The sequence below is a fragment of the Cervus canadensis genome, chromosome X (assembly GCF_019320065.1).
Source record: "Cervus canadensis isolate Bull #8, Minnesota chromosome X, ASM1932006v1, whole genome shotgun sequence".
NCBI classification, from domain to species: Eukaryota; Metazoa; Chordata; class Mammalia; order Artiodactyla; family Cervidae; genus Cervus; species Cervus canadensis.
This window is the reverse complement of record NC_057419.1, coordinates 10,664,867-10,692,449: the sequence shown is the minus strand read 5'-3', so window position 1 is coordinate 10,692,449 and position 27,583 is coordinate 10,664,867. Positions and strand designations below refer to the sequence as shown.

The 27,583-nt window shown below is 47.6% G+C and overlaps 2 protein-coding genes across 17 annotated transcripts in view; one reads left to right on the top strand and one right to left on the bottom strand.

Moving 5' to 3' along the window:
* LOC122434556 overlaps nucleotides 1–18,790 on the bottom strand; it is a 456,430-nt gene extending 437,640 nt beyond the window's left edge. For 3 of the 9 annotated variants that reach the window (XR_006267407.1, XR_006267406.1, XR_006267403.1), the window contains exons 1-2: nucleotides 18,650–18,779; nucleotides 17,034–17,745 (exon numbers count right to left, since the gene is read on the bottom strand). Coding sequence is in view for 1 of the 9 variants with exons in the window: in XM_043458055.1 (XP_043313990.1) it covers nucleotides 18,650–18,713 (64 nt within the window). In the remaining 8 variants the exon portion in view is untranslated. Of the gene's footprint in view, nucleotides 1–17,033; nucleotides 17,746–18,649 lie in introns of all 9 variants that reach the window. The other 6 variants (XR_006267402.1, XR_006267401.1, XR_006267400.1 and 3 more) reach the window with 5 other exon arrangements.
* The window catches only part of PNPLA4 (patatin like phospholipase domain containing 4), a 97,264-nt gene continuing 88,097 nt past the window's right edge, over nucleotides 18,417–27,583 (top strand). For 4 of the 8 annotated variants that reach the window (XM_043458054.1, XM_043458053.1, XM_043458049.1 and 1 more), the window contains exons 1-4: nucleotides 18,433–18,590; nucleotides 21,257–21,449; nucleotides 24,640–24,734; nucleotides 26,443–26,578. In XM_043458054.1, the coding sequence (XP_043313989.1) occupies nucleotides 21,270–21,449; nucleotides 24,640–24,734; nucleotides 26,443–26,578 (411 nt within the window). In that variant the 5' untranslated portion in view covers nucleotides 18,433–18,590; nucleotides 21,257–21,269. Of the gene's footprint in view, nucleotides 18,591–18,805; nucleotides 18,940–21,256; nucleotides 21,450–24,639; nucleotides 24,735–26,442; nucleotides 26,579–27,583 lie in introns of those variants that run through there. The other 4 variants (XM_043458048.1, XM_043458051.1, XM_043458046.1 and 1 more) reach the window with 4 other exon arrangements.

Genomic DNA, 27,583 nt, shown 5'->3' with positions numbered 1-27,583 from the left:
GGAGCCTGCAAAGAGGAGCCCCTGCTCGCCACAACCAGAGAAGGTCCATGCAGAAGCCAGCCAAGACCCAGCACAGTCAAAAGTAATAAATAAAGTTATAAAACAAAAGGTTTAAGTATGACTCTAATACGGTTCTGCACTAGCAGTACTCATATGAAAAGAATCTGATTTACATTAACTATTTATCATCTGTCCTTCTAAGGAACAGTCAATAAAATACTCTAAACTTCTGAAGATGATTCCAAGAAAAGAGCGCCCCACTTTTACAGTGACTGTGATCCAGTTCTGATAACATACTTTCTTCCCCAGTTTTATTGAGGTATGATTAGTATACAGCACTGTGTAAGTTTAAGATGCAGGACATAATAATTTGACTTATATACACCATGAAATGACCACACAGTTGATTAACAATGTTGTGTTAGTTTCAGAAGTACAACAAACTAATTCAGTTTTGCATAGATTTGTATCTACTGCGTTTCAAATTCTTTTCCCATTTAGGTTGTTACGTAATATTAAGCAGAGTTCCCTGTGCTGTCCAGCAGGTCCTTGCTGGTTCTCCATGTTAAATACAGCAGAGTGTTCATGTCCATCCCAGACTCCCTGACTATCCCTTCCCCCATCCTTCCCCCTGGTGACCATAAGGTTATTACAGAGTATTGAGCAGAGTTCCCCGTGCTGTCCAGCAGGTCCTTGCTGGTTCTCCATGTTAAACACAGCAGTGTGTCCATGTCCATCCCAGACTCCCTGACTATCCCTTCCCCCATCCTCCCCCTGGGAACCATAAGGTTATTACAGAGTATTGAGCAGAGTTCCCTGTGCTGACCAGTGGGTCCTTGCTGGTTCTCCATGATAAATACAGCCGTGTGTCCATGTCCATCCCAGACTCCCTGACTGTCCCTTCCCCCATCCTTCCCCCTGGTGACCATAAGGTTATTACAGAGTATTGAGCAGAGTTCCCCGTGCTGTCCAGCAGGTCCTTGCTGGTTCTCCATGTTAAACACAGCAGTGTGTCCATGTCCATCCCAGACTCCCTAACTTTCCCTTCCCCCATCCTTCCCCCCAAGCCCCCCCTGCACACATGTGACCATACATTCATGCTGTAAGTGTGTGAGTCTGTTTCTGTTTTGTAAATAAGTTCATCTGTATCATTTCCTTTTAGATTCCACGTATAAGCAATATCACATCCTATTTCTCTCTCTCTGTCTGACTGACTTCACTCAGGACGACAATCTCTAGGTCTACCTATGCTGTTGCAAATGGAACTACTGATAATGAATGAACTTTAAAACTCTTTACTCATACTCTGAAATTCCACTGGCCAGGATTCAGCTTAGGAGTCTTTTTTTTTTTTTTTTTAATTATACCACTTTATTGCTACCAACCCATCTCCCTCCACCCTCACGTATGAAACCCCCAGGACTGGAGCCTGCCCGGCACCTCTGTCCATGGACCTTTCCAGGCAAGAAAACTGGAGTGGGTTGCCATTTCCTTCTCCAGGGAGTCATGTTGTTTCAACAAGCGACCTGACGCCAGGGACTAGGTTGGGTAGGATTTCACATCATCAGCGCCAACTTAACAGAAGGCTTACACACCCCTGTCTTGCAATGGCTGGGTGGCATCTTTCTTCCTCATGAGACTCTAGCCTGCCTGCCTCATTCATTATTACACCCATGAGCCTGGGAGAATGTCAAACACAGAACACTCAACAGGCGACACAGCTGAATAAATACATTCATAGATGAAGGAGACAGTTAATCAGCTCTTAACAGGACTGTGTTGAATAAATCACTTACTTGAAAGTATGAGCTCTGATGGGTGTGTTAAAAAACTGCATCATATTACTTAGTACACAGCCTTGATCTTCATGTATTTAGTGCTTCTAGCACTGACACCCATGGCAAGTCGTAATTTATAAGTTTATTAAGACACAATTTCAGACAGCATGGTTGTAAAAGCCAGTGCGAAGACCTCATTTAGGTGGTGGAAAAAGCCTAGCAAATAATTAAACATCCATATCTAATATAATGTTTCCCCTCTTCACAACATTCACAAGTGGACACTACTATGTATTGACATGACGTTCATGAATCTAGATTATTGATAAGATGTCTGGAAGCGAGATATGCAAAAAGGAGTCTTACATACACTTAATATTAGGTCATCGACTGTAGAATCAATCACATTACTGGCAGCTATTAGGTTGCAAGAGTTAGTCGCTCAGCTGTGTCAACGCTTTGAGACCACATGATCTGTAGCCCACTAGGCTTCTCTGTCTGTCCATGGGATTCTCCAGCCAAGAACACCGGAGTGGGTTGCCATGTCCTTCTCCAGGGGATCTTCCTGACCCAGCGACTGAATCTACATCTCCTGCTTTGCCAGGCTGATTCTTTACCTCTGAGCCACCAGGAAGTCATTAGGTTAGGTGATCTCATATTGATGGCTTTTTATATAATGCTTTGTACCAAGTTTGAGATAGAAATCTCTGTAAAGTAAATTACACATTCCATTTACCTATGCTGCTGCTGCTAAGTCACTTCAGTCATGTCCGACCCTGTGCAACCGCATAGATGGCAACCCACCAGGCTTGCCTGTCCCCGAGACGCTCCAGGCAAGAACACTGGAGGGGGTTGCCATTTCCTTCTCCAATGCATGAAAGTGAAACGTGAAAGTGAAGTCGCTCAGTCATGTCCCACTCTTCACGACCCCATGGACTGCAGCCTACCAGGCTCCTCTGTCCATGGGATTTTCCAGGCAAGAGTAATGGAGTGGCTTGCCATTGCCTTCTCTGATTTACCTATGAGTGTATAGTATATATATCACATGTATTAATTTTACATGGGTAGTCAATATTTTGTTTCTCTAAATTTGTATCTGTATTGTCTAAATACTTGAAGAATGTGTTTCTTTAGAAATAACAAAAATATTTTATTTCTTAAAATGTAAACCCTTAACAGGAGTAAAAATAACTCACTTCTCTTGTGAAATAATGATGTCCTCTTGAGAAAGCTGAGCGCTGAAGAATTGATGCTTTTGAACTGTGGTGTTGGAGAAGACTTTTGGGAGTCCCTTGGAATGTAAGGAGATCAAACCAGACAATCCTAAAGGAAATCAGTCCTCAATATACATTGGAAGGACTGATGTTGAAGCTGAAGCTCCAATCCTTTGGCCACCTGATGTGAAGAACTGACTCACTGGAAAAGACCCTGATGCTGGGAAAGGTTGAAGGCGGGATGAGAAGGGGATGACAGGGGATGAGGTGGTTGGATGGCATCACCGACTCAATGGACATGAGTTTGAGCAAGCTCTGGGAATTGGTGATGGACAGGGAAGCCTGGCATGTTGCAGTCCATGGGGCCACAGAGTCGGACACAATTGAGTGACTGAACTGAACTTGAGTGTGTGTCTGTCCATCCACAAACGTAGTTCAAAAGCCTCCTTTCATGACCTACAAGTTTGCTGTTGTTATTTAGTCGCTCAGTTGAGTCTGACTCTTTGTAACCCCCTGGACTGTTAGCCCGCCAGGCTCCTCTGTTCCATTAGCAATAGCTCTTATTATAAGAGCTCATTAATAGAGAGCTACACTCCTTAATACAGAAATTATCTTACACTTATTTTAAAAATTTAGTTTTCTTCACTAAAAACATGGTTCAAACAGTGGACTCAACCAAGTCACAGCTATTTAGAAACTCAGTGAACCTTTTAGTTAAGAATAAACATAGAATCAGTCTAAACAAGTAACATACTTCACAGTCATTTGACTTTTATGCAGGACAGAACGTAATTCATTGGTACTTTACAGAGTGAAGGGCTTTCCTGGTGGCTCAGCTGGTAAAAAAAAATTGGCCTGCAATGCAGGAGACGTCGATTTGATTCCTGGGTGGGGAAGATCCCCTGGAGAAGGGATAGGCTACCCACTCCAGTCTTCTGGGGCTTACCTGCTGGCTCAGACATTAAAGAAGCAGCCTGTAATGCAGAAAACCTGGGTTCAATCCTTGGGTAGAAAAGATCTCCTGGAGGAGGGCATGGCCACACACTGCAGTGTTCTTGCCTGGAGAATCCCCATGGACAGAGAAGCCTGGCGAGCTACAGTCCGTGGGGTCGCAGAGAGTCAGACAGGACTGACTGACTACGCACAGCAATCTAAGTCAGGGGTCCCCAACTTCTGGAGCCTAATGCGGGATGATGTGAGGTGGAGCTGATGTCATAATAAAAGAAATAAAGCGCACATTAAATGTCATGTGCTTCATTCCACTGGAAACCATCCCCTCGCTCCCCCAGCCCGTGGAAAAACTGACTTCCACAAAACCTGTCCCTGGTGCTGAAAATGTCGGGGACTGCTAGTAAGCCCCACGCTCCCCTGGCTGGTCCTTATTCTCCCAGCATTTCTAGGACAGGTCGAGAAGCTGTGCAGAATCTTCTAGAACTCCTGATGACGAAAATGACAAAGTCTCTCAGTCATGTCTAACTCTTTCCGACCTCATGGACTATACAGTCCATGGAATTCTCCAGGCCAGAATACTGGAGTGGGTAGCTGTTTCCTTCTCCAGGGCATCTTCCCAACCCACGGATGGAAGCCAGGTCTCCTGCATTGCAGGCGGATTCTTTGCCAACTGGGCCACCAGGGAAGCCTGACGATGCAGCTCAGGCTTATTTAGCCCTGGCCTTCTATTTAGGCACCCCCCTCTCCCAAACCTGCATTATGGTTCTAGTAACCTTGTGGCCCGGGTTCCCTGGCGGCCCAGCAGCAAAGAATTCGACTGTCAATCCAACACTGGAGACTCGGGTTTGATCCCTGGGTCGGGAAGTGAATGGCAAACCACTCTAGTATTCTTGCCTGGAGAATCCCATGGACAGAGGAGCCTGGTGGGCTACGGTTCATGGAGCGGGGTGGGGGGCGGGTCTAGAAAGAGTTGGACGGGACTTAGCAACTGAACAAACACCACCCTGGTGGCCACATCGTGAACTTATCAAACAACAGTCGTCCTCATCCTTGGCTACACCTTCGATTCCCCTGCCAGGAACAGTGGGCGTCAGCCTTGAGCACACTTCAGACTCACCTGGGAGCTATCTGTTTCTTCCTGATGGTAGTTTTGACGTCCAGGCTCCATCGCAGACTAACCAAAAGCAGAAGAGTGAAGCTGCAGGAGTGTACATAGTACACTGGAGGAGGGTGCCCCAGGTCCCAAGGCCGAGTCTGGGGAAACGGACCTGGTCTGTACTGTCTACAAGCCCCCTCCCAACCTGCAAGCAGAACCGGGATGAGCAGGTGGCTCTTCTATCTCAGGACCCTGTCCTCTCCCTCTCAACTGTGCCCGTGAGCGGGAGGGGCTTCCTCCAGCTGCGCTCAGGCAGGGACTTGCCCTAAGTCACATCCTCAGCCCCCTTCCTCCACAGGAAGAAAGGACACCTCCAAGTCTAAGTCTCGAGAATGTCCATGCTTAATGGCTTGCTACAGACGAGCCTCTCATACTGGACTGGGCTGCCATTTTCTCCTCCAGGGATCGAACCCGCGGTCTCCTACGGGTTCTTCTACTGCTGAGCCTCCTGGGAAGCTTCTAAAGAGCCTGAGACGGTGCAGCCGGGCAGCATCACTTTACCTATCCCTGTCTTTATGGCCACCATCCCTGCAAACACCCCGTGAGAGGACATCTGCTGCTCTGTATCTGGCACTGGGGAGGCAGCGCAGCAAAGCAGTCAAGAGATGAATCCTAGGGACTTCCCCGGTGGGCGAGTGGTTATGACCCACCCTTCCAATGCAGGGGACACGGCTTCAATCCCCCTTGGGCAAACTACGTGCTGTCAAAATTAAAACATAAAAATATAAAGAGAGATGAATCCTGGCCGCCCCAGTGATCAAGCATGGGATCTCGGGGAACTTACTTTGTTTGTCTGTGCCCCAGTCAGTCAGCCTCGCTGGCTTCCCCGGTGGCTCAGTGGTAAAGAATCCGCCTGCCAACGCAGGGGCCCTGGGTTCAATCAATCCCTGTGTGGGGAAGATCCCCTGGAGGAGGGCATGGCAACCCACTCCAGGATCCTTGCCTGGGAAATCCCATGGACAGAGGAGCCTGGAGGACTACACAGTCCACGGGGTGGGAAAGAGTCGGACAGGACTGAGCAAACACGCACGCAGCCATCCTTGAGATGCGAACACCACGGTAGGCACCACCCCACCGGCTGTGAGGAATGTGAAATGCATTGGCACGGGCACGGCCACTGCAAGAGGTGAATACTAAAGATCACGCAAGTGTGTGTCAAATAAACCACAACACACACAAGCCTGGCATCAATTCTTCCCTCTTGGTACTGAAACGTGAAGCAAATAAAAAGCACACCCAGAAAGCTTTTGGTGCTGCATAAAGGATCACAGCGATCTGCATGGAAAGTATACAACATTCTAGCATAGAAATTATACAGCACAAAAAAAGTGGCCAGGAGTCAAGAAAAATGCATCAGTGACAGAAACACCTGGGGTTTCAACTATCACGTGTCAACATCTGATGAACACGTACCTTGGGTGGGTGTCCAGTACAAGTGGGGTCACAGAAGCAAACTACTTGTCTATATGGTTAAGCAAAACATTAGTTTCTTTTCTAACTGAAGGAAAACCACCTTTTCAATTGTCCCTGCTCATGGAATGGTGAAATGAAGTTTTGTTGTTGAGTCGCGCGGTTGTGTCAACTCCTTGCAATCCATGGGCTGTAGCCCGCCGGGCTCCTCTGTCCAAGGGATCTCCCAGGCAAGAATCCTGGAGTGGGCTGCCATGCCCTCCTACGGGGGATCTTCCCGACCCAGGGATCCAACCTGAGTCTCCTGCATTGCAGGCAGATTCTTTACTGCTGAGCCCCCGAGGAATCACCTGAAGTGAAGCTTATTTATGTTTTAAATGTTACCTTATAAATGTTTCTGTAGCCTAGAGAATCCAAATTTTTTTCTTTAATACAACTGGAGGAAGGTGGTCATCTTTGGTGATGAGCCAGTTTTATAAAATTTGAGGTATATGAAAAAGTAAATAGAAATAAAATTTGGAGTGTGTGTACGTGAAGACACGGGAAACTGAAATTTCAGCGTCGCAAAGACCTCTTTAGAGGCCCTTGACCTTACGATTTCCCCTCTACAGCTGCTTTCTAAGTGAGCGGTGCCGGTGCGGCCACTCCGAGGACTGTCATGAGCAGCTTACCTCCTGAAAATGGCCCTTCAAAGGCATGGCATCATGCTCCCTCAAGGCAAGAGAAAGAATAAAACGTCAGAAAGAAAGTTCAGTGCAGAAAACGACAGCTTTGACAGGGTTCTCCGGCATCCATGTGAGAATTTAGAAAAACAAAACTTAATGTTAGGCTGGACACAGACACCCCCAAGCAATGAACGCTGTCGGAATGACTTTCAACTTGCTGCCTCTTTTATTCACAGGGAATGTAGTCCATGGGATTCTCCAGGCCAGAACACTGGAGTGGGTAGCCGTTCCCTCCTCCAGGGGATCTTCCCCACCCAGGGATCAAACCCAGGTTTCCTGCACTGCAAGTGGATTCTTTACTGTCTAAGCCACCAGCGAAGCCTGAGAATGAATTCCATGTGGTCATTATTAAAAATGTACCTGTCTATTGGGATCGAGAACTGTTGATTAGACCTGGGGGTCCTTCTTCCCCCAAGAAGAAATGGAATCAGTCTATACAATTCATCAAATATGGCTCCATAATGCCATCACAACGGCTTTGCTAGTAGTCTTCTGATAATTCAAGTTCTAACAGAAGATTCAGAAATCATAGCTGCCTTTCCCATGTCAGCCTGGGTCCTTTCAAAATTTCACTTTGACCTGCATTTCAGACTTCTGGTCCATTTTGCTTGTTTAATTTGTAGCTTTCCATATAGAGAATGCATCTGTATAGTTTTTAATATTATGTCACTTTCATCCTAGAAATTCTGTGAAGATGTTGTAAAAGATGTTTTTGAAACTTTATGTTACTGGCATTTTTGTTATGGCTTTAAAATATGAAATATGTTAGTGGACACTGACTAAACGTGGACTATACTCTTTCCCAATTGCTCTGAAGTGAGGGATGACGGGAAGACATTTGGGATCACTTCCCACTCTACAAAATGTTCTTGGGAGAAGGGCATTGTCAGTATTTTCACTGATGTCAAAAACAAACATTTATTTAGCATCTACTTGTTTGACCCTACGTACAGGATGAGATGCTTGGTAGCACACCTATAGAGTCACAGCTTCCTACAGGGAAATTTATCACAGGGAAAAATTGGCATCCATTTATACCGATTTCATCAGCAATAGTCTTGTACCATTTCTAATATCCCAAATAGCCCAGATAATGCAAAAAAGAAAAGAAAAAAAAGACAAAACTATTGTTGACTTCATGCTGAACATTTACACCAAATAGCATGCACAGCTCTTGTAAAGATATCGAAAATCGCAACTAACTTTTCAATGCACCAAACATCCCTTTTATATTCTTATTTGTTTTGAGGAAATACTCACCGGATGAATGTGTATCGTGAATCTTTATATATCTAGAGGACTGTTTGCCTGTTTTACATAGAGATTGCATTCTTGCTCAGGCACTGGGTTGTGTCCGACACCTTTGGAACCCCATGGGCTGTAGCCCACCAGGCTCCCCTGTTCATGGGATTCCCCAGGCAAGAATACTGAAGTGGGAAGTGGGGTGCCATTTCTTCCATCAGGGGATCTTCCCGACCCACGGATCAAACCCAAGTCTCTTGTGTCTCCTGCACTGGCAGGCAGGTTCTTTACAGCTGAGACGCCCGGGAAGCCCGTATCAGATGCCCGTAATCTACACCATAACTATCTCAGACTGCAATTAGAGGGTTGGGCCTTTGTCTTCTGGGTTTTTCAGTCACACCGTGTTTCAATTGTCCTTGCCTGCCCTTCACTCTACCCACTCCAGTGTTCTTGCCTGGAGAATCCCAGGGACAGAGGAGCCTGGTGGGCTGCCATCTATGGAGTCACACAGAGTCGGACACGACTGAAGTGACTTAGCAGCAGCAGCTCTTCACTACCCTGGGTACCCCTGATGAGTGTGAGAATTTTTACTTTCTTCCAGCAAAGCACTGAGCTCATTTCTTCTCAGTTCAGTTCCGTCGCTCAGTCGTGTCCGACTCTCTGCGACCCCATGGACTGCAGCACACCAGGCCTCCCTGGCCATCACCAACTCCCGGAGTTTACTCAAACTCATGTCCATCGAGTCGGTGATGCCATCCAACCATGTCGATCATCCTCAGTCGTTCCCTCTTAATTTAGACCATTATTTTCTCCAGTGCGACTCTCCATAGAGCCTGGGCTCCATGGAGATGTGTGAAGGGCCAATACTGAATGGGACTGGGGTCAAATGTGTGTGATCTGGTTCATGAGCCAGCATGCTACGTTCACAGGAGAGGAAGTCCCAGCTCAGAGACGGCCGCGGTTGCTGCTCAGCCGCTCAGGTGTGTCCGGATCTCTGCGACCTCATGGACTGTAGCCCGCCAGGCTCCTCTGTCCATGGGATTCCACAGGCAAGAACACCAGAGTGGGCTGCCATTTCCTTCTCCAGGGCATCATCCCGACCCAGGGATGGAACCTGCGTCTCTCATGTCTCTTACATTGGCAGGCAGGGTCTTTACCACGGCACCACCGGGGAAGCTGTTATACAGAGATGGCACCTGCAAGTTGGCTTCTTTAACTCAACAAATACTCCTCAGGTACTGCAGAGGCAATCATGGCTGAGACTGCCAGATCTCCTCCCCGGGAAGGCCTGACCGACTAAGTCCATCTGGACTTGGCGATGCTTTCCCTCACTGCATATCCATCCTCTGGGGTACTCGCTCACCCCATCACGGGCCCATGTCATTGTGTCAGGACCGGCTGCTCACACGGACTCTTCAGAGACACGCATGTGAAGGAAACAGAACCAGCAGGAGTCCCTTCCTAAACCTGAGAGGTAGGCAGTGAAAGAACTTTTTCCCCTGACGTGCCGAGAGGCTGCCGGCAGCCTCCTGGGAGAGGTCCTGACTGCAGGTGGAAACCCAGACGAGAAGAGAAACCAGAAATGGCCCAACGGTGGCCTTGCGGTACCGACTGGATGCCTGATCCCGCCACCTCTACGCTTGGTCCAACCGCTAAACCTTCTGATGCTTGTCTTTTCATTGGAGGGTGACTGCTTTCCGGTGTTGTGAATTACGGCTGTACAACATGAATCAGTCGTGAGTGAGTGAGTGGGTGAAGTCGCTCAGTCGTGTCCGACTCTTTGCGACCCCATGGACCGTAGCCCACCAGGCTCCTCCGTCCACGGGATTCTCCAGCCTAGAGTACTGGAGTGGGTTGCCATTTCCTTCTCCAAAAGTGAAAGTCGCTCTGTCATATCCGACTCTTTGCAACCCCATAGACTACACAACCCATGCAATTCTCCAGGCCAGAATACTGGAGAGGGTAGCCTTTCCCTTCTCCAGGGGATCTTCCCAGCCCGGGGATCGAACCCAGATCTCCCGCATTGCAGGCAGATTCTTTACCAGCTGAGCTACATGTGAGTCTGCCATATGCATACGTATGTCCCCTCCCTCTTAAGGTTCCCTCTCCTCCCCCCACCCCACCCCTCTAGGTCATCACAGAGCGCTGCGCTGAGTTCCCTGTGCTAAACGGCAGCTCCCCATTAGCTGTCTGTTACGCACGTCAATCATACATGTCAGTGCTATTATCTCGGTTCATCCCACCCTCTCCTTCTCCACCGGGTCCACATATCCCTTCTCTACGTCCGTGTCTCTATTTCCACCCCGCACACAGGTTCATTGGTACCATTCTTCTATTTAAACCGTCTTGAAGTATGAATAAACATCAAGCAGAGTTGAAACGCGAAGATACTCGCAGCCGAATTTTCTCTTTGCCTCAGCCAGTTAGATATACCAACTAAAGACTGGATGAAACACACAACCTAAAGATTCATAACTCTTCTACACAGTTATTATGCGTTAACTACCTCCTAGATGCTGGCAGCAACCAGTCCGTACGAGACAGTCCCTGCTCCAAATCAACTCTGAACACAGAAGGCGGAGGCAAAACACATCTCTCACCAAAACAAGAGGTGATAAATGCTGTCACAATGCCCCTTGCGTGGTAGCAAAGAGAAGAGTGGGATTAATATTGATAGAAGTTGCCTGAATTTAATCCAAGAGGGCCCCCTGAGACAGAAGGGTTTGTTTAGGCCTTGAAGGATAAGCAGAACTTAATAGAACAGACAAATCTGAAAGTACATTCCAGCAAGCAAAGACAGTGAGCTAAAAATGGACAGTTTATCCACCAAGATTTTTTTTTAATTTTTTAATGCCTACTCCAGTCTTTGTCATATATTAGACACTACATAAAGTTTATATAAAGAGTGATGAAAGGCAATAAAGACAACTGATTAGATATATGGTATATCTGGAGGTAGGACCTTGGCCAATGACGTGACCTGCTTTTATAACACTGTTCCTAATGCAAATTTTGTTCTCATTACAATAACCAACTTTACGACAACTTCCAAGAAAAGCAGTCATCAGTTACCACCGTAATTGGTAAATGCAGGAAGGGTTGCTTTAGTTAACTGCTACTCTTGACTTTTTTTTTTCCTTTTCCAGCTGTAAGCATGTTTCCCATTAATTAATTAACTAATTAATCCCTTTTACTATTTTGGAGGGCTTCCCTGATGGCTCAGACAGTAAAGAAATCACTTGTAATGGAGGAGATGTGGGTTCGATCCCTGGGTTGGGAAGATCGAAACGGCAACCCACTCCAGTATTCTTGCCTGGGAAATCCCAGGGACAGAGGAGCCTGGTGGTCTACAGTCTATGGGGTTGCAAAGAGTTGGACATGACTGGGTGACTAACATTTGGGTTACTTTACCACTTTTTTGTAAAATTATAAACAACTAATTGTTGCCGGGGTCCAGCCTCGGCAGGATCCAGGGAGTACCCTCGGGATGAACGGCGTCGGCGAGAGAGAGAGAGAAGACACGTGAGACTAGCCTTGATAGGGCCAAGTCTGTGTTTTACTTTTTGACAACCAGTTTTACACCCTCACTCAGAACGTTTTCAAGGTACAAGATGCTTGCTCATGCTTACACAGGATTAGTATTACATCATTTTGTTTTTTAGGAAAAGCAGGATGTTTTTTGCTTTCTAATTCTATAGTAATTCTTAGCACATGATCTTCTGGCCTTGGGGCTTATTAACATTTTATGCAGGTCAGGTGAATGTAAACCTATTTTCCGTTTCTATGGTGACCTTAACTGAAAGGTAGCAGTCTCACAGGGCAACAGTACAGAGTAGAAATATAACCTTGTTAATACAAAAATTAATCCTTCTGCAGAAGTTGTCAGTTGCGTTTATCTAAGAAGTTTACCCCACACTGACTCTGCGACTTTGGTGAGGCAGCCTCTGCCTAGCACTCCTGGCTGACAATTAACAACCATCTCATTGTTACCACACTAGGGCTAAGTCCTTATTTCTCTAGATCTTAAACTATATTAACAATGGTTTCTATAACACTACCTTAGTACATAAAAGCAAAACACAGCAAGCAAAACACAGCAAGCAAACGTCAACCCAATAACCACCTTTAGAATAATTTTTCTCATGTTTTCTAATAGGACTCCTTTACCCCTTAAAAAGGCTCTATGTCTATTAGGGCTTTTATATAATCAGGTTCTTTATGCTATTTTATGATTAGGATAATATAAGCAATCATGCATATTAGTACCAAGGGCATAAATGCATTTGGCTAACAAACTACCAGCAAAGGAGTTTAAATTAAAACACTCCTTTCACCCTGGATAATCTCATAAAATACCACCACCTGGGAAACTTACTGATGAAAGTTCTAAGTTGATTCTTATTTGGGAAGAGATCGGGGAAGGCCTTCTGCCTGTGTCACAGAAATTAGGGAGTAGTCTATTGAGGCAGGCATCAGAAAGACAGATATCATCTTTAAGGTGAGTGCCAGGGGCAGCTTTTCGGAATTCCTGAAAACCTGATCTGCCTTGCCTGTCAGGCTTTCTCCTCGTGACCTTGTCATGGGTGGGATCTCGTGAGCTGGCCTTTTCGAAAACCCCTGAAAACCTGATCCGCCTTGCCCGTCAGGTTTTCTCCCTTACGGCCTTGTTAGGGGTAGGGTCTCGTGTGTTGGCTCCCGACAAATTGTGAAGACCATATACAAACTCTGACCAAGGAAAGGACTGAATGGATAACAAGGTTCTGATACTCATAATGGCCAATCAGTGCAATCCTGGACACATAATGAGAGCCACACATATTTACATATCTCATCATTGAGATTATTTCTCATTTTTGAGCCAATGCAGGGAAGGAGGGACTGTGTACAGGCTTTGGAATTAGGGAGACTGGGGCTGATAATCTCTGCCTCTGTGTGGATGTGGGAAAACCATTTTAGCTCTAAGGTCTCCTTTATCGTACATACCCACTTGTCATCACTGTTGTAAAAGTTACAAGAAGCCTTGGGTATAAAGGACTGACATGGGATAGACAGTCAGTAGGTATAATAATTATTAATAATAGAATTCCAGCAAATAGGAGTACAGGCTAAAATGAAATAGACCAGAATTTTTATTTTCTCTGTTTGAAATGAGGTGATTAGATAAGTGGATGTTTTGGCAATTACGGTATTTCTTTTGATAACAGTGTCAGTAACGATCAGATCCAAATTAAAACAGAGTGGTATTTTGGTGAATCTGATGAAGCATAAGTCACCAAAGATGACATTCTGTGTACTACTCAGCAACATCACTTTTCTGACACTGATCTAATTTCCCCAATAATTCCCTCCACTGGAAGATAATTACGTGAAGGATACCAAGAAGGCCTGTTTGCAAACATCTTTACAAATTGCGGATCTCAAACAGTCACGTCAAGGGCAGCGTTGTTTAGCAACAACAACAATGAAAAAAAATTTTTAAAAAACAGGACAAAGAATACAGATTTTCTTTTATTGGGCTTTAAAAAATATTTAGGACTCTATCCTGCACTTGGTACCCTTCTCCCACCATCACCCCCAAACACCAACACCTAGCTACCAAAGATCTAAACTCCTTTGGTATAAAAAGATATTTTTTAAGTACGAAAATTTTGAAAGCTTATCTGCTCCATTTCACAGTTATGCAGAATATCAACTGCAAGCGGTATAAATAATAACAGAAACACTTGGAGAAAAAACCTTTCCATTTTGATCTCTCAGTTCAGTGTATATTGTATTTGGAACCCTTCACCTGTGAAATTAAAACAAAGTTTATACATAAAGGTTACACCTTAAAAATGCTTCTCTAATGGAAAAAGTTTGATATTTAGTTTCTAGGCTATGTGAGGATCTGTACTGTATATTTTCAGATGGATCAAACAAGTAATTGACACTTCTTAAGGACCCCTAGTTTTAAACTGTTTTGAGATGTTACTATCGTCTTCTGTTTTACATATATATACACACACATTAAATACATACATTTGCATATACGCATGCATGCCTGCGTGCTACATCGGTTCAGTCGTATCCCACTTGGTGGCCCTATGGACCTTAGCCCATAATGCTCCTCTGTTCAAGGAGATTCTCCAGACAAGAATAATGGAGTGGGTTGCCATGCCCTCCTTCAGGGGATCTTCCCGACCCAGGGATCAAACCTGCATCTCTTATGTCTCCTGCATTGGCAGGCAGATTCTTTACCATTCTTTACCACTAGCACCACCTGGGAAGGCTATTTATATATATACACATACATATATATATGTGTATATACATATACATACATATATACCAAAAATACATTACATGTAGAATTCATACATGGTTTGAAAATTTTTTTTTCCATTTAGAATAGAGTCACCGAGTTTTACTTCAAGTGGCCAGTTCTTCTAGCTTATTTCTAACAGAACACAGGTGTAAGGGAAAAGGGACTTATACTATGAAGAACAGTTCTGCTTGCAAGATTTAGAAATTCAGTTTCAACTCATTCAAGAAAACAAAGAGAAAAGGGTGGGTGTGGTATGGGGAGGAACCTCCCCAGGCCTAACAAATGCCATCACACCTCCTAGGCCAGCTTCCCTGTCTGTGTCTCCCAGCGCGGTGCTGTGCTGAGCTATGCTCACTCGCTCAGTCATGTCTGACTCTCTGCAACCCCATAGCCCCCCAGGCTCCTCTGTCCATGGGATTCTCCAGGCCAGAACACTGGAGTGCGCAGCCTTTCCTTCTCCAGGGGATCTTCCCCAACCCAGGGATGGAACCCGGGCGTCCCGCATTGCAGGTGAGCTCTTTACCAATGAGCCCCGGGGAAGGCCCGGCTCTGCGCTAACTCCCTCTAAGCCGCCTTTATTCCCAGGCTGGCTCCCGCCCTGTGGTCTCATTCACCGCCTGCCCTTCCTCCTGAGGGACGACGACCAGTGGGAAGGAACGCAGCCTCCGTCTCTGTGGGTTCCCAGGGCATGTTCTACTCCAGGACTGCAGAAGTGCCTTCCTCAGGACTCCATGGTGGTCTCGACACAAGGAATGCTTTCACCAGGCCATGGCGACCTGCGGTACCACCGTGATGCCCTGGGGCAAGGGCACTGCTGTGTGGGCCAACGCTCTGGCCACAACCCCCAGGAACTGAGGCCTGTGATCTCCTCTTTCAACTCCATCAGGCTCAGCATGCAGAGCTCTGGGAGGAGGTGACAGGGTGAGGAGCTGCCACATGGAGGACCATAAGGGTGTCACACGAATGATGGCATGTCCCACAGACCTCTTCACCTATGCAAAGATGCCAAGGCTGGAACACAAATCCCACCACGTGGGCAGCAGACTGGAACAGCAGAGACTCTGAGATAAGGCCCTGCCCTTGGGGCAGAGGGGTGGCAAGCATCCCTTGCCGGCATCTTTCTCCTTGATGAAAACACATGATCAAATTTTGTAGGAGGAAGTTGAAGGACTGGCTGGTCCTTCCAGTTAGCTGGTCCAACCAGATAACTCAGCTGGTAAAGAATCCGCCTGCAATGGAGGAGACCCCAGCTTGATTCCTGGGTCGGGAAATCTGCTGGAGAAGGGATAGGCTACCCACGCCACGATTCTTGGGCTTCCCTGGTGGCTCAGCTGGTAAAGAATCCAACTGCAATACAAGAGACCCTGGTTCGATCCCTGGGTTGGGAATATCCCCTGGAGAAGGGAAAGGCCGCCCACTCCAGTATTCTGGCCTGGAGAATCCCATGGACTGTTTAGTCCATAGGGTTGCAAAGAGGCGTACACCACTGAGCGACTGTCACTCACGCTGAGGACAGGGAAAGCCTTGGGCACTTTGCTTCTGTGCCAGCTGCTCTCGTGGGTGCCTCCCCGAGCTGAGGGTTCGCTACGCCCCAGTTCAGTGTGGACACGCACAGCATCTCGGCATGGCTGTGTACCAGTGCACGATCATGCCTCTACAACTACACATTGACTGCCTCCCTGCCCACTAGGCTCTAAGTGAGGAAGAATGAATTCCTGTTAACTGGGTGTGCCCGGTACCTGCACTGTGTCTGTTAAACAAACGGATCCTTATTAAATGTTTGATAAATGGCTAGTAAGTAAGCCAGTTCAAAACTAAGTTACTAGGGAAAACGGAGAGACAAAAACAGGCAAAAGATTTACTGAAAAAAAAAAAAAAGACCTTAAAGGGTAATTAAAGTACTATTTACTCACATCACAAGAGTAATTTATTTAAATCCAACAATCACAACAAATATTTATTAATCATGCACTATATGACAAGCACTATGCTCGGAGCTGAGATTATGAAAACAAATTTGCTTAAATCTGATATTCTTCCTTATCTTAAGGAAAGGAAAGGTAACTGAACCTTTTAATTAGTTGCATGAAAACGAACTTTTTAATTAGTTGCACGTAGGTATGACAAGGGCTATAAAAAGGAGAGAAGAGGGATGTTTCTTTATTTTTTAAAGAGTTTAAATTCTTAAGAGTTATATTATGGAGCCTGTGAACACTTTTCCGTGACCCTTAAATGTGGTGGGATTGCACTCACCGGCAGGTGATCTCCTTTTCCCTTTTAACAAAGGATCTCAAAGTCGTGGTGTTCATCCTTGCTGGCCCAGGGACACATTTCTCATCTGTCTTCTGAGAATCAACATGCTTGTTTTTGTTGTTGCTCAGCCATGTCCGACTCTGCGACGCCACTGGACTGCAGCACACCAGGCTTCCCTGTCCTTCCCTATCTCCTGGACTTTGCTCAAACTCATGCCCATTGGGTCGATGATGCCATCAACCAACCATCTAGGCCTCTGTCGCCCTCTTCTCAACGTGCTGGCAGTGCCCAAATGCAGGAAGCAGCTGGCCCGCCACCACAGATTTTGGCCCTGCGGACCTTATCCCTTCTTACATTTGTGACGCCCCCACATCACTTTAAGCCAGACCACCCCAGGCCTTAGGCCAGGGCTTTGCCAACTTTAGCATGCAGAGCAACCTCTGGGGATTCTGCTAAAGCGCAGACTCTGCTTCAGGAGATTTGAGGCCTGGGGTTCCTCCTTTCCAGTAAGTTCCCTGGAAGATGCTCTCTTAGGAAGACCACACCCTACCAGAGAGTTAGAAGGCAGCGGAAGGATGAAAGATTGAACAGCACGTCCTTCTACATTTCCTGATACACACTCCCCCTACCCTTCACTAAATCCTAATGGAGTCAAGAATTCAGCATAATGCAGTTGTACTATGCAGAGTTGTTAGGATGTCTTCGGGATCGGCTGTTTACAAGGAAAAAAAAGAAAAAAATCGCCTCCTTAGTCATAACATCCGGGGTTCTTGCTTACAGAAAGTGTCCTCGGGCAGAGTGCAGGGCCCTGGCACTTCAAATGGGGGAGAAAGAAGAGGCGCAGGGGAAAGGCCATTTAGGAGAGCTCCCGCCCACTCCCTCTCCTGCTTAGAGACACTCTTGGCATCTTTCAGATTCTCTTCTGTAGCTTCGGTGGGAATAAACCTGTCCTCCAACAAGGGGATCTGTGCCACCTTCCACCACAGAGCCCGCCAATTCCTCCAGGCTTGGTTGTTAGGATTAGACAGGGACGACACTGTTCGGGGACAGAAGGAGCCGCCGCTCCTTTGCCTCTGGATGGAAATGCCAGCCGAGTAAGGGCCGCCACGCTGAGGTCTATCGAGGGGCAGCGGTGCCCGCTGACGAAAACAAGAGGCTGGCCCATTGCAGGCCGGCTCTGCAGCACCAACTTCCACGAGTTAGCGCCAGCTCGCATTTTGCCACCCCGGTTTGCAGAGGAGTCAGCTGGGAAGCTCAGAAAGGTTAACACAACCTGCGTCCACACAGCCTAAGGCGGCCTGAGGAACCGAACGCTGCCCAAAGCCGTAGTTCGGCCTCTCCAATAATGCTGAAGGACAACAAATCACAGGTTGCCTTGCAAAAGCCGAGGGACGGCCCGCCCCAAGGTGGCCTCTAGAGCCCGCCCAAACACTGACCGTCGGAACCGCCTCGAGGCGGAGGAGACGGGAAAGCACTTCCGGGAAACGGCCGGCCGCAGAGCCAAGCACTTCCGGTGCAAGGCACAGGCAGGTGGTTCGGAGGTTAGCGGACTCGCAGGTAAGGGCCGACCCTAGCTATCCGGAGACGGTACGAGCCCAGAATGTCGTCTCCCTTACCCGCGCGAGAAGAAACACCGGGGTGAAGCGGGCGGAGCGCGCGCCGCCATGCTGAGTCCGGCATTTTCAACGGAGCAGGCAGGGCCGAGCGGACGCCGGCGTCAGCGCGATGACGTCCTAGACCGGGCGCCTGCCTTCAGTCCGCGGAACCTTCCTGGGCGGGCCCAAGGCGCGCGTCGCCCCGCCCTGATCGGCGGGGCCAAGTTGAATGACGGCCCGGCCCTGCCTTCCTGTTCCGGTTGAGGGCGGGAGGATGCTGCTCTGAGCGGAAGTGCCTCAGCCCTGCGTTGGTAGGGGGAAAGCGAGGGCGGGGCAGGGGCGGGGCGAGCCGCAGGTTCCGGACTAGCCCACGTGTCTCCAAGGGGCAAGCGAGTCTGAGTAGGGGGCGTCCTTATTCCCGCCGCAGCCAGACCTCGGGGGTGGGAGGCTGGGCTTGGGCTTGCTACCGCTTGGCCGGCTCCTTGGAGGCTGAGCACCCAAACCCTTCTCCCCGCTCCATCCTTAAGAAATTAAATCCAAACCAGGGCTCGGCTTCAGTGGCTGAAGGCGCAAGGCCTGGCTCCAGGCATCAGGGCCTTCAGTTCAGTCCCTCAGTCGCGTCTGATTCTCTGCGACCCCGTGGACCGCAGCACGCCAGGCCTCCCTGTCCATCACCATCTCCCCGGAGCTTGCTCAAACTCATGTCCATGGAGTCGGTGATGCCATCCAACCATCTCATCCTCTGTCGTCCCCTTCTCCTCCCACCTTCAATCTTTCCCAGCATCAGGGTCTTTTCACATGAGTCAGTTCTTTGCATAAGGTGGCCAAAGTATTGGAGCTTCAGCTTCAGCATCAGTCCTTCCAATGAACACCCAGGACTGATCTGCTTTAGGATGGACTGGTTGGATCTCCTTGCAGTCCAAGGGACTCTGAAGAGTCTTCTCCAACACCACAGTTCAAAAGCATCAATTCTTGGCATCAGATGGCCAGAGTATTGGAGTTTCAGCTTCAGCATCATTCCTTCCAATGAACATTCAGAACTGATTTCCTTTAGGATGGATCAGGGCCCTAGGTTCCTAAATTCCAGGCCCAGGCCAAGTACCTAATCTGAAGGTACCGAAATCCAGTGTGACACCCAAGAGCATTGCTAGGGTAAATGTTTTATGCACATAGTGAAATTGTGCCCCCAGAGGTTTAGGGGCGGGAAATATTTTACAGTTAAATTTATTGCAAACATCAGGTGGTGCAGGTGACATTTCTTTGAACCTTCAATTGCCCTTGACAGTCGCCATCTCAGTTTGTCTTGAGAAACTTCCCTATGAAATACATTGCATTGTTGAATAATTCAGTATTGCATTATGGAATAATTGTGAGCATCAGTTTAAAAACAAAAGCAAAACAAAAAACAAGGGAATGCTCACAAGGGAAACGGGTAGGGAGCCAAGCTGTCTATTTTAAATTTACTGATGCCACTTACAAAGGGCAAATGTGTCTCTAATCTGGAATTTGCTACAAGCTGTAGTGATGTTACTAATGTTACGAATCACCCAGGCCCCCAAATGTTTCAAAAGGTTAATAAAGAAGGCCAGATGCCTTGCCAGTTGAAATTAATCCATTTGCTTTTTGCCAAGTAATTAGAAAGTAGGCTGCATAATCTATGTACTGAACAAATATAAACTGTTGTTAATTTTTTTTTAATTAATATGATTATCTTGGGTCAAGGTGAGCGAGGAAAAAGAAAGTGTTTTCTTGAAAGATTTGGATGTTCAGTCAGATCTTGATTGAAAATATGCTTAGACCAGAAAATTTGCTTTTGAACTGTGGTATTGGAGAAGACTCTTGAGAGTCCCTTGGACTGCAAGGAGATCCAACCAGTCCATCCTAAAGGAGATCAGTCCTGGGTGTTCATTGGAAGGACTGATGCTGAAGCTGAAACTCCAGTACTTTGGCCACCTGATGAGAAGAGCTGACTTATTGGAAAAGCCCCTGCTGCTGGGAAAGATTGAGGGCAGGAGGAGAAGGGGACGACAGAGGATGAGATGGTTGGATGGCATCACCGACTCAATGGACATGGGTTTGGGTGGACTCCGGGGTTTGGTGACGGACGGGGAGGCCTGGCGGGCTGCAGTCCATGGGGTCACAAAGAGTTGGACATGACTGAGTGACTAAGCTGAGACACATATACATACTCTTTGTGACCCCACAGACTATATATACAGTTCATGGGATTCTCCACGCCAGTGTACTGGAGTGGGTAGCCTTTCCCTTCTCCAGGGGATCTTCCCAACCCAGGTCTTCTGCATTGCCGGCAGATTCTTTACCAGCTGAGCCACAAGGGAAGCCCAAGAATACTGGAGTGGGTAGCCTCTCCCTTCTCCACCAAGCAGATCTTCCCAACCCAGGAATCGAACTGGGGTTTCCCACATTGCAGGCAGATTGTTTACCAACTGAGCTATATGGGAAGCTCAAGTACATATATATTTGTGTGTGTGTGTGTGTGTATTTATATATAATTAAACATACATAATTGTATTTATATCATCACTTCTAAGGAATGATGACTATCATCCGTGTGGAACAAACTATACCACCTTACGGACATTTCTTTCTTGGGTTTTGTTTCCCCAGTTTTGCAGCTAGGATGCCACACATCAACCTGTCGTTTGCAGCGTGTGGGTTTCTGGGCGTTTACCACTTGGGGGCAGCATCGGCACTTTGCAAACACGGCCGAAAGCTGCTGAAGGATGTCAAGGCCTTTGCCGGAGCTTCTGCGGGATCCTTGGTTGCTTCAGTTCTCCTCACGGCGCCGCAGAAAATAGAGGTAATTAAGTGGTAACTAGGCTGTGCTGCTCATCAATAAATTAAGAACAAACAGCGAAGATGATTGTTTAACTCTATTAAGTTAACTGCATAGAAGTCCTCCTTTGCCTAGGAAACCAAAAAGGTTAAGACTTCTTTTAAAATGTAACCGTTAGAGAGCTGTGCTCCCCGTTTGGAGAAGAAGATTATTCGGGGGGTGCCAATAAGACAAGGAAATAAAATGCCTTATTTTGCTCATGAGTGTTTCTTTAGTCTTAAAACTCTGGCTTGGTTTCTTTCAAGCCAAGGTTTACTTCTCCGTTAACTGATCATGAGAACACAGGGCCTGTTCTCAAGGCCTGGAACACGCGGCTGATAAAGTCTTTTCTTGCTTCTACTTACAGACAGGCATATAAACTCAAACGTGACCCTGTAATTTAAGAGGAATGATAGTGGAATTTAATACCTTTTTCATTCCCACGGTAAGAAGCCCTGAATTTCAAGCAGTGTATCTAGTAGTAATAATAATAAGCTTTCACTAAGTGTTTCATTTTTAATGCAGTCTATATTTCTAAGCCTTCCATGGTGGCTCAGTAGTAAAGAACCTGCCTGATGTTCAGGAGACCCGGGTTCAATCCCCGGGCCCAGAAGATCCCCTGGAGAAAGAAATGGCAACCCACTCGAATATTCTTGCCTGGAGAATCCCATGGACAGAGGAGCCTGGCAGGTTATAGTCCATGGGGTCGCAAAAGACTTCAACACAGCTTAGCGACTAAACAATAACAACAAACACTGTTTTTAAAATCTGTTTCTGCTTCTAGACAGTCGGTTAAAGGACAACAACAACAATGTTTTTAAAATCAATTTTCTCCTTCTAGACCGTCGTGATGCACTCTGTGACTTTGAGAACTGGCCTCAGCGGGTGGAAAATATTCTATTTGTTAATTAAGTGCATGCTCTTAACCACTTGCAATAGTCATCAAATAATGATTAACACTTCCATGCCTGGGGATGAGCTTCAGTTCACACTTAAGTGTTCAAAAGCACAACATTTTAAACACAAGGGGCGTATTGGGAAGGGGCGCCCCGGGTGGAGAGCAGGTGGGTGAGGGAACCCAGGAGGACCACTCTGACACTTGGCTCGCAGTCTGGGGATTCAGGGTGGTGGGATTAGTCTCCGGGTTGTCTCTGGGCAATCCGTCTGACTCACGGGCCTTCCTGTTTGTGCATGCATTGCTCAGCCAAGATGAATGCCAGCAAGAAGGATTCTGGGAGGTGGAAGGACATGTGGTGTCCTCCTTTTGACCTTTCCCGGACCTCTCCGGTTGGTGGAGGCTTGTTAGTTGGACGTTCCTTACCAGGAGCCTCCTGTCGTAAGATAACTCCCGTAAACGGTTAGTATCGGGCCGAGTTAGGATGGGCGGTTTCGGGCAGTGTCTCCCGTGACACAGTGGCTCTGTGTATCTCGTGAATCCCAGTGCCTAGCCCAAAGCCTGAGGCCAAGTAGCTTGCTGGATGGATGAACTAAAAAAATCAAAGATGGATCTGGGTTCAGATCCTGGCTGTGACACTCCTTCTTGATGACGTAGTAGGAAAGATGCTTAACCCTACAAACTTCAGTTGTCCTATCTGTCCTGTGTGGCCATTGTATCCACCTGGCATTCTTTTTTTTTTTTTTCCTTTTTTAACCTTTATTTATTTTTAACCGAAGGATACTTACAATATTGTGTTGGTTTCTACCATACATCCACATGGATCAGATAGGTATACATATATCCCCTTCCTTTTAAAACTAACTCCCAACCTCCCATCCCACATTCTATTTTTCTTATTTCTTTTTAGTGAAGTATAGCTGATTTACAGTTGTTCTTCGTTTCTGTTGTGCAACAAAGTGACTTAGTTATACACACACACACACACACATATATGTATACATTAATTTTTAATATTCTTTTCTATTACAGTTTGTCATGGGATATTTTTTTCCACTGGTGTATAGTTGCTTTCCCGGCTTCCCTGGTGGCTCAGATGGTGAGGAATCCGCCTGCAGTGCAGGAGACCCGGGTTCGATCCCTGGGTTGGGAAGATCCCCTGGAGGAGGGCAAAGCAACGCACTCCAGTATTCTGGGCTGGAGAATCCCATGGACAGAGGAGCCTGGCGGGCTGCAATCCATGGGGTGGCAAAGAGGCAGACAGGACTGAGCAATTGCACAACACACAGTAGTTGTCCAACGTTCTGATAGTTTTTGCTTTACCACAACGTGAATCAGTTAGAAGTATAACACGTCCCCTCCCGCTTGAACCCCCCTCCCACCTCCCTCCCCATCCCACCCCTTTAGGTTGTCACAGAGCCCCAGTTTGAGTTCCCTGAGCAAATTCCCACTGGCTCTGTATTTTACTTATGTTAACCCACCTTGCATTCTTTTACGTGGGCACGTGCCAACAGAGGATCCAGCATTGGCTTGCCTGTTAGACCCCACTTAGGGAGCAGGGGGGCTTTTGTTGAGCACCTCTGCCCCGGACTAACCTCCAGAGACTGTGATCTGCTCTTTGCAGACGACAGTCATCACAACTCCTTTCTCTGTTGTCAGGGTTTGTGTTAATTGTCAGCGCTATTGCAGAGCGGCAACTGAAATGTTTCTGAGGCCACAGAATTGTCGTGGGAGAGAGGAGTTGCCTTAAGAGAAGTCCGTAGAAAAAAAGTGCTCAGTTAGCATTGGAATCCAGCCTTCAAGGATTTTCCAAAGGTGATTTAAAAAAAAAAAAAAGAACAGATTGTAATTGGGGGAACACATAGCTTGCCTGGGGACCAGGAATGGTGGGTAAGGACCAGAAGGAGGATCAGGCCCAGAAGAGATTCTAGCCTATGAAGCACCCGACATCTGGGGTTAGCTTTGTAGGGTCCAGGTAATTTGTTTGGCAGGGTTCCCTGGTGACTCAGATGGTAAAGAATTTGCCTGCTATGCCGGACACCCGGGTTCAATCCCTGGGTTGGGAAGATCCCTTGGAAGAGGGCATGGTATTCTTGCCTGGAGAATCCCATGGACAGAGGAGCCTGACGGGTTACAGTCCATGGAGTTGCAAAGAGTCAGACGGGACTGAGCAACTATCACTTACTTATATAATTACCTTGTGTGGTGGGCACAGAGTTCTGGAACCAGAATGACTTTTTCTGACAAAACATAGGGTGACCTGTTACTTTTCTTTTTCAGGAGTGTAACAAGTTTACCTATGATTTTGCCGAAGAAATCCGAAGGCAGTCTTTCGGGGCGCTAACACCTGGCTATGATTTCATGGCCCGACTAAGGTACGTATTTTTATATTTATCAATCAGTTCATTTCCGTCATTCAGTCGTGTCCGACTTTTTGCGACCCCTTGGACCGCAGCACACCAGGCCTCCCTGTCCATCACCCACTCCCGGAGTTTGCTCAAGCTCATGTCCATTGAGTCAGTGATGCCGTCCAACCATCTCATCCTCTGTCGTGCCCTTCACCTCCCGCCTTCAATCTTTCCCAGCATCAGGGTCTTTTCCAATGAGTCAGTTCTTTGCATCAGGTGGCCAAAGGATTGGAACTTCAGCTTCAGCATCAGTCCTTCTATTGAATATTCAGGACTGATTTCCTTTAGGATGGACTGGGTGGATCTCTTCACAGTCCAAAGGACTCTCATGAGTCTTTGCCAGCGCCACAGTTCAATACCACCAAAGCATCTATTCTTCAGCACTCAGCTTTCTTTATAGTCCAACTCTCACATCCAAACATGACTACTGGAAAGAAAAACCATAGATTTGACCTTTGTTGACAAAGTAATATCTCTGCGTTTTAATATGCTGTCTAGATCGGTCATAACTTTTCTTCTAAGGAGCAAGTGTCTTTTAATTTCATGGCTGCAGTCACCATCTGCAGTGATTTTGGAGCCCCCCAAAATAAAGTTTGTGACTATTTCCCCATCTATTTGCCAGGAAGTGATGAGACCAGATGGCATGATCTTAGTTTTCTGAATGTTGAGTTTTAAGCCAACTTTTTCACTCACCTCTTTCACTTTCATTAAGAGGCTCTTTAGTTCTTCTTCACTTTCTGCCATAAGGGTGGTGTCATCTGCACAGCTGAGGTTACTGACATTTCTCCCAGCAATCTTGATTCCAGGTGGGAATATACATATTCCCAGGTGGCACAGTGGCAAAGAATCTATCTGCCAATGCAGGACACACAGGAGACTCGGGTTGGATTCAGAAAGATTCCCCTGGAGGAGGGCGTAGCAACCCACTCCCGTATTCTTGCCTGAGGAATCCCATGGACAGAGGAGCCTGGCAGGCTACAGTCCATGGGGTCGCAAAGAGTCGGAAATGACGGAGCAGCAGAGCGTGTACATAGTACGTTTCACCGCAGAGCGTGTGTAACCGGAATGCTGTGGATGAACCGTGGCAAGCTCAATCAACATTGTCGCTCCTTGGATTTTTACAAGGAGGCCAGTAATCAAAGGGGAACCGTGCGGTGGACAGTCAGGCCGCTCAAGATGGCAGTTCTCTTGCTCTCTGTACGTCCCCCGGCCGGAGCAGTCCTGGCTACACGGGCAGCCACTCTCGTCTCCTTGCCTGTCTCTGCCCTGTGATCCTCCTCATCTTTAGGCCAGAGGGGCTCCACCTGCTAGTTTCCTGAAGCGGGATGGCTGCCCTCCACGATGGTTGTTAACCTCCAACCTTATGAGCCGCTCCCTGCTGTCACCAAGGAGCCCACCTGACCCAGTGCCCCGTATAAATGGTGACCTCCCCTTCCCGCCAGTCTCGGCTGTCTTGTCCCGTCCACGACACACGGGCGGGGTGTTGCTCCACCGCTTTTATTTTATTTTTTTTTTTTTATGGCTTTGGACGTGTGAGATTCTGCAGCTGCTAAGCTTCTGGCGTCCCTGTCACTGTGCCTGGGCTCTCTCCCGTGGGATTCGGGTGGGGGCCGCTAGGAGGCTCGCAGGCCCGAGGGGGTGCAGTCCTGCAGGCCGCTCCCTTTCTCTCCTCCAGGAGCGGAGTGGAGTCGATTCTCCCCGCCAACGCGCACGAGCTGGCCCACGACCGCCTGTACGTCTCCATCACCAACACCAGGACCAGGCGGAACTGCCTGGTCTCCCGCTTCCCCTCCAGGGAGGACCTCATCCAGGTAAAGGCGGCCGCGTCCCTCGTTGCAGGAAGCCAGCCAGCGTCGGTGTACGTGCTGATCACAGTGAGCGTGCGGGGTCTTTAAATCGGCGGTATCCAATGTTTCGGGTGCCAGAGATGGGTTTCATGGAACACTTTTTTTTTTATTTTTCCTTAAAAGACTTTTTATTTTGTATTGGGGTATAGCTAATTAATAAACAATGTTGGGATAGTTGCAGGTGGACGGCAGAGGGACCCAGCCACACATGTACATGTATCCCTGTGGCTCAGCTGGTAAGGAATCCGCCCCCAGTGCCAGAGACCTGGGTTCGATCCCTGGATTAGGAAGATCCCCTGGAGGAGGGCCTGGCAACCCACTCCAGCATTCTTGCCTGGGGAATCCCCAAGGACAGAGGAGCCTGGTGGGCTACGGTCCGTGGGGTCACAAAGAGTCGGACATGACTGAGTGACTAAGCATGAAGCACATTCTCCCCCAAACTCCCCTCCCATCCAGGCTGCCACGTGACATTGAGCAGAGTTCCCCATGCAGGACAGCAGGTCCTTGCGGGTTCTCCACGTTCAATGCAGCAGTGTGTCCATGTCCATCCCACACTCCGCAACTATCCGTCCTCTACATCCTTCACCCCCACCGCGTTACCCAGCCGTAAGTTTATTCTCTGTAAGTCTGAGAGTCTCTTTCTGTTCTGTAAGTTCATTTGTATCACTGAGGACAGTTTTCCCATGGACTGGGGAAAAGTGCGGGAGGATGTTTTGGGGGTGATTCAAGCACGTTACATTTATTGCCCACTTTATTTGTATTATTGCATAAGTTCCACCTCAGGTCCTCAGGCATTAGATCGTGGACGTTGGAACCCCTGCTCTAAATCCGGCTTTGCCTCTCAGGCCTCACAGATAATGGGCGCTCCATCAGTCTTGCGTGGATCCCGATGGATGGATCTCAGTGTTCCTGAGGCCACAGCACAGCAGGCGGCTCCCAGAGGCCTGTGGACGAGCCCAGTATGTTTCC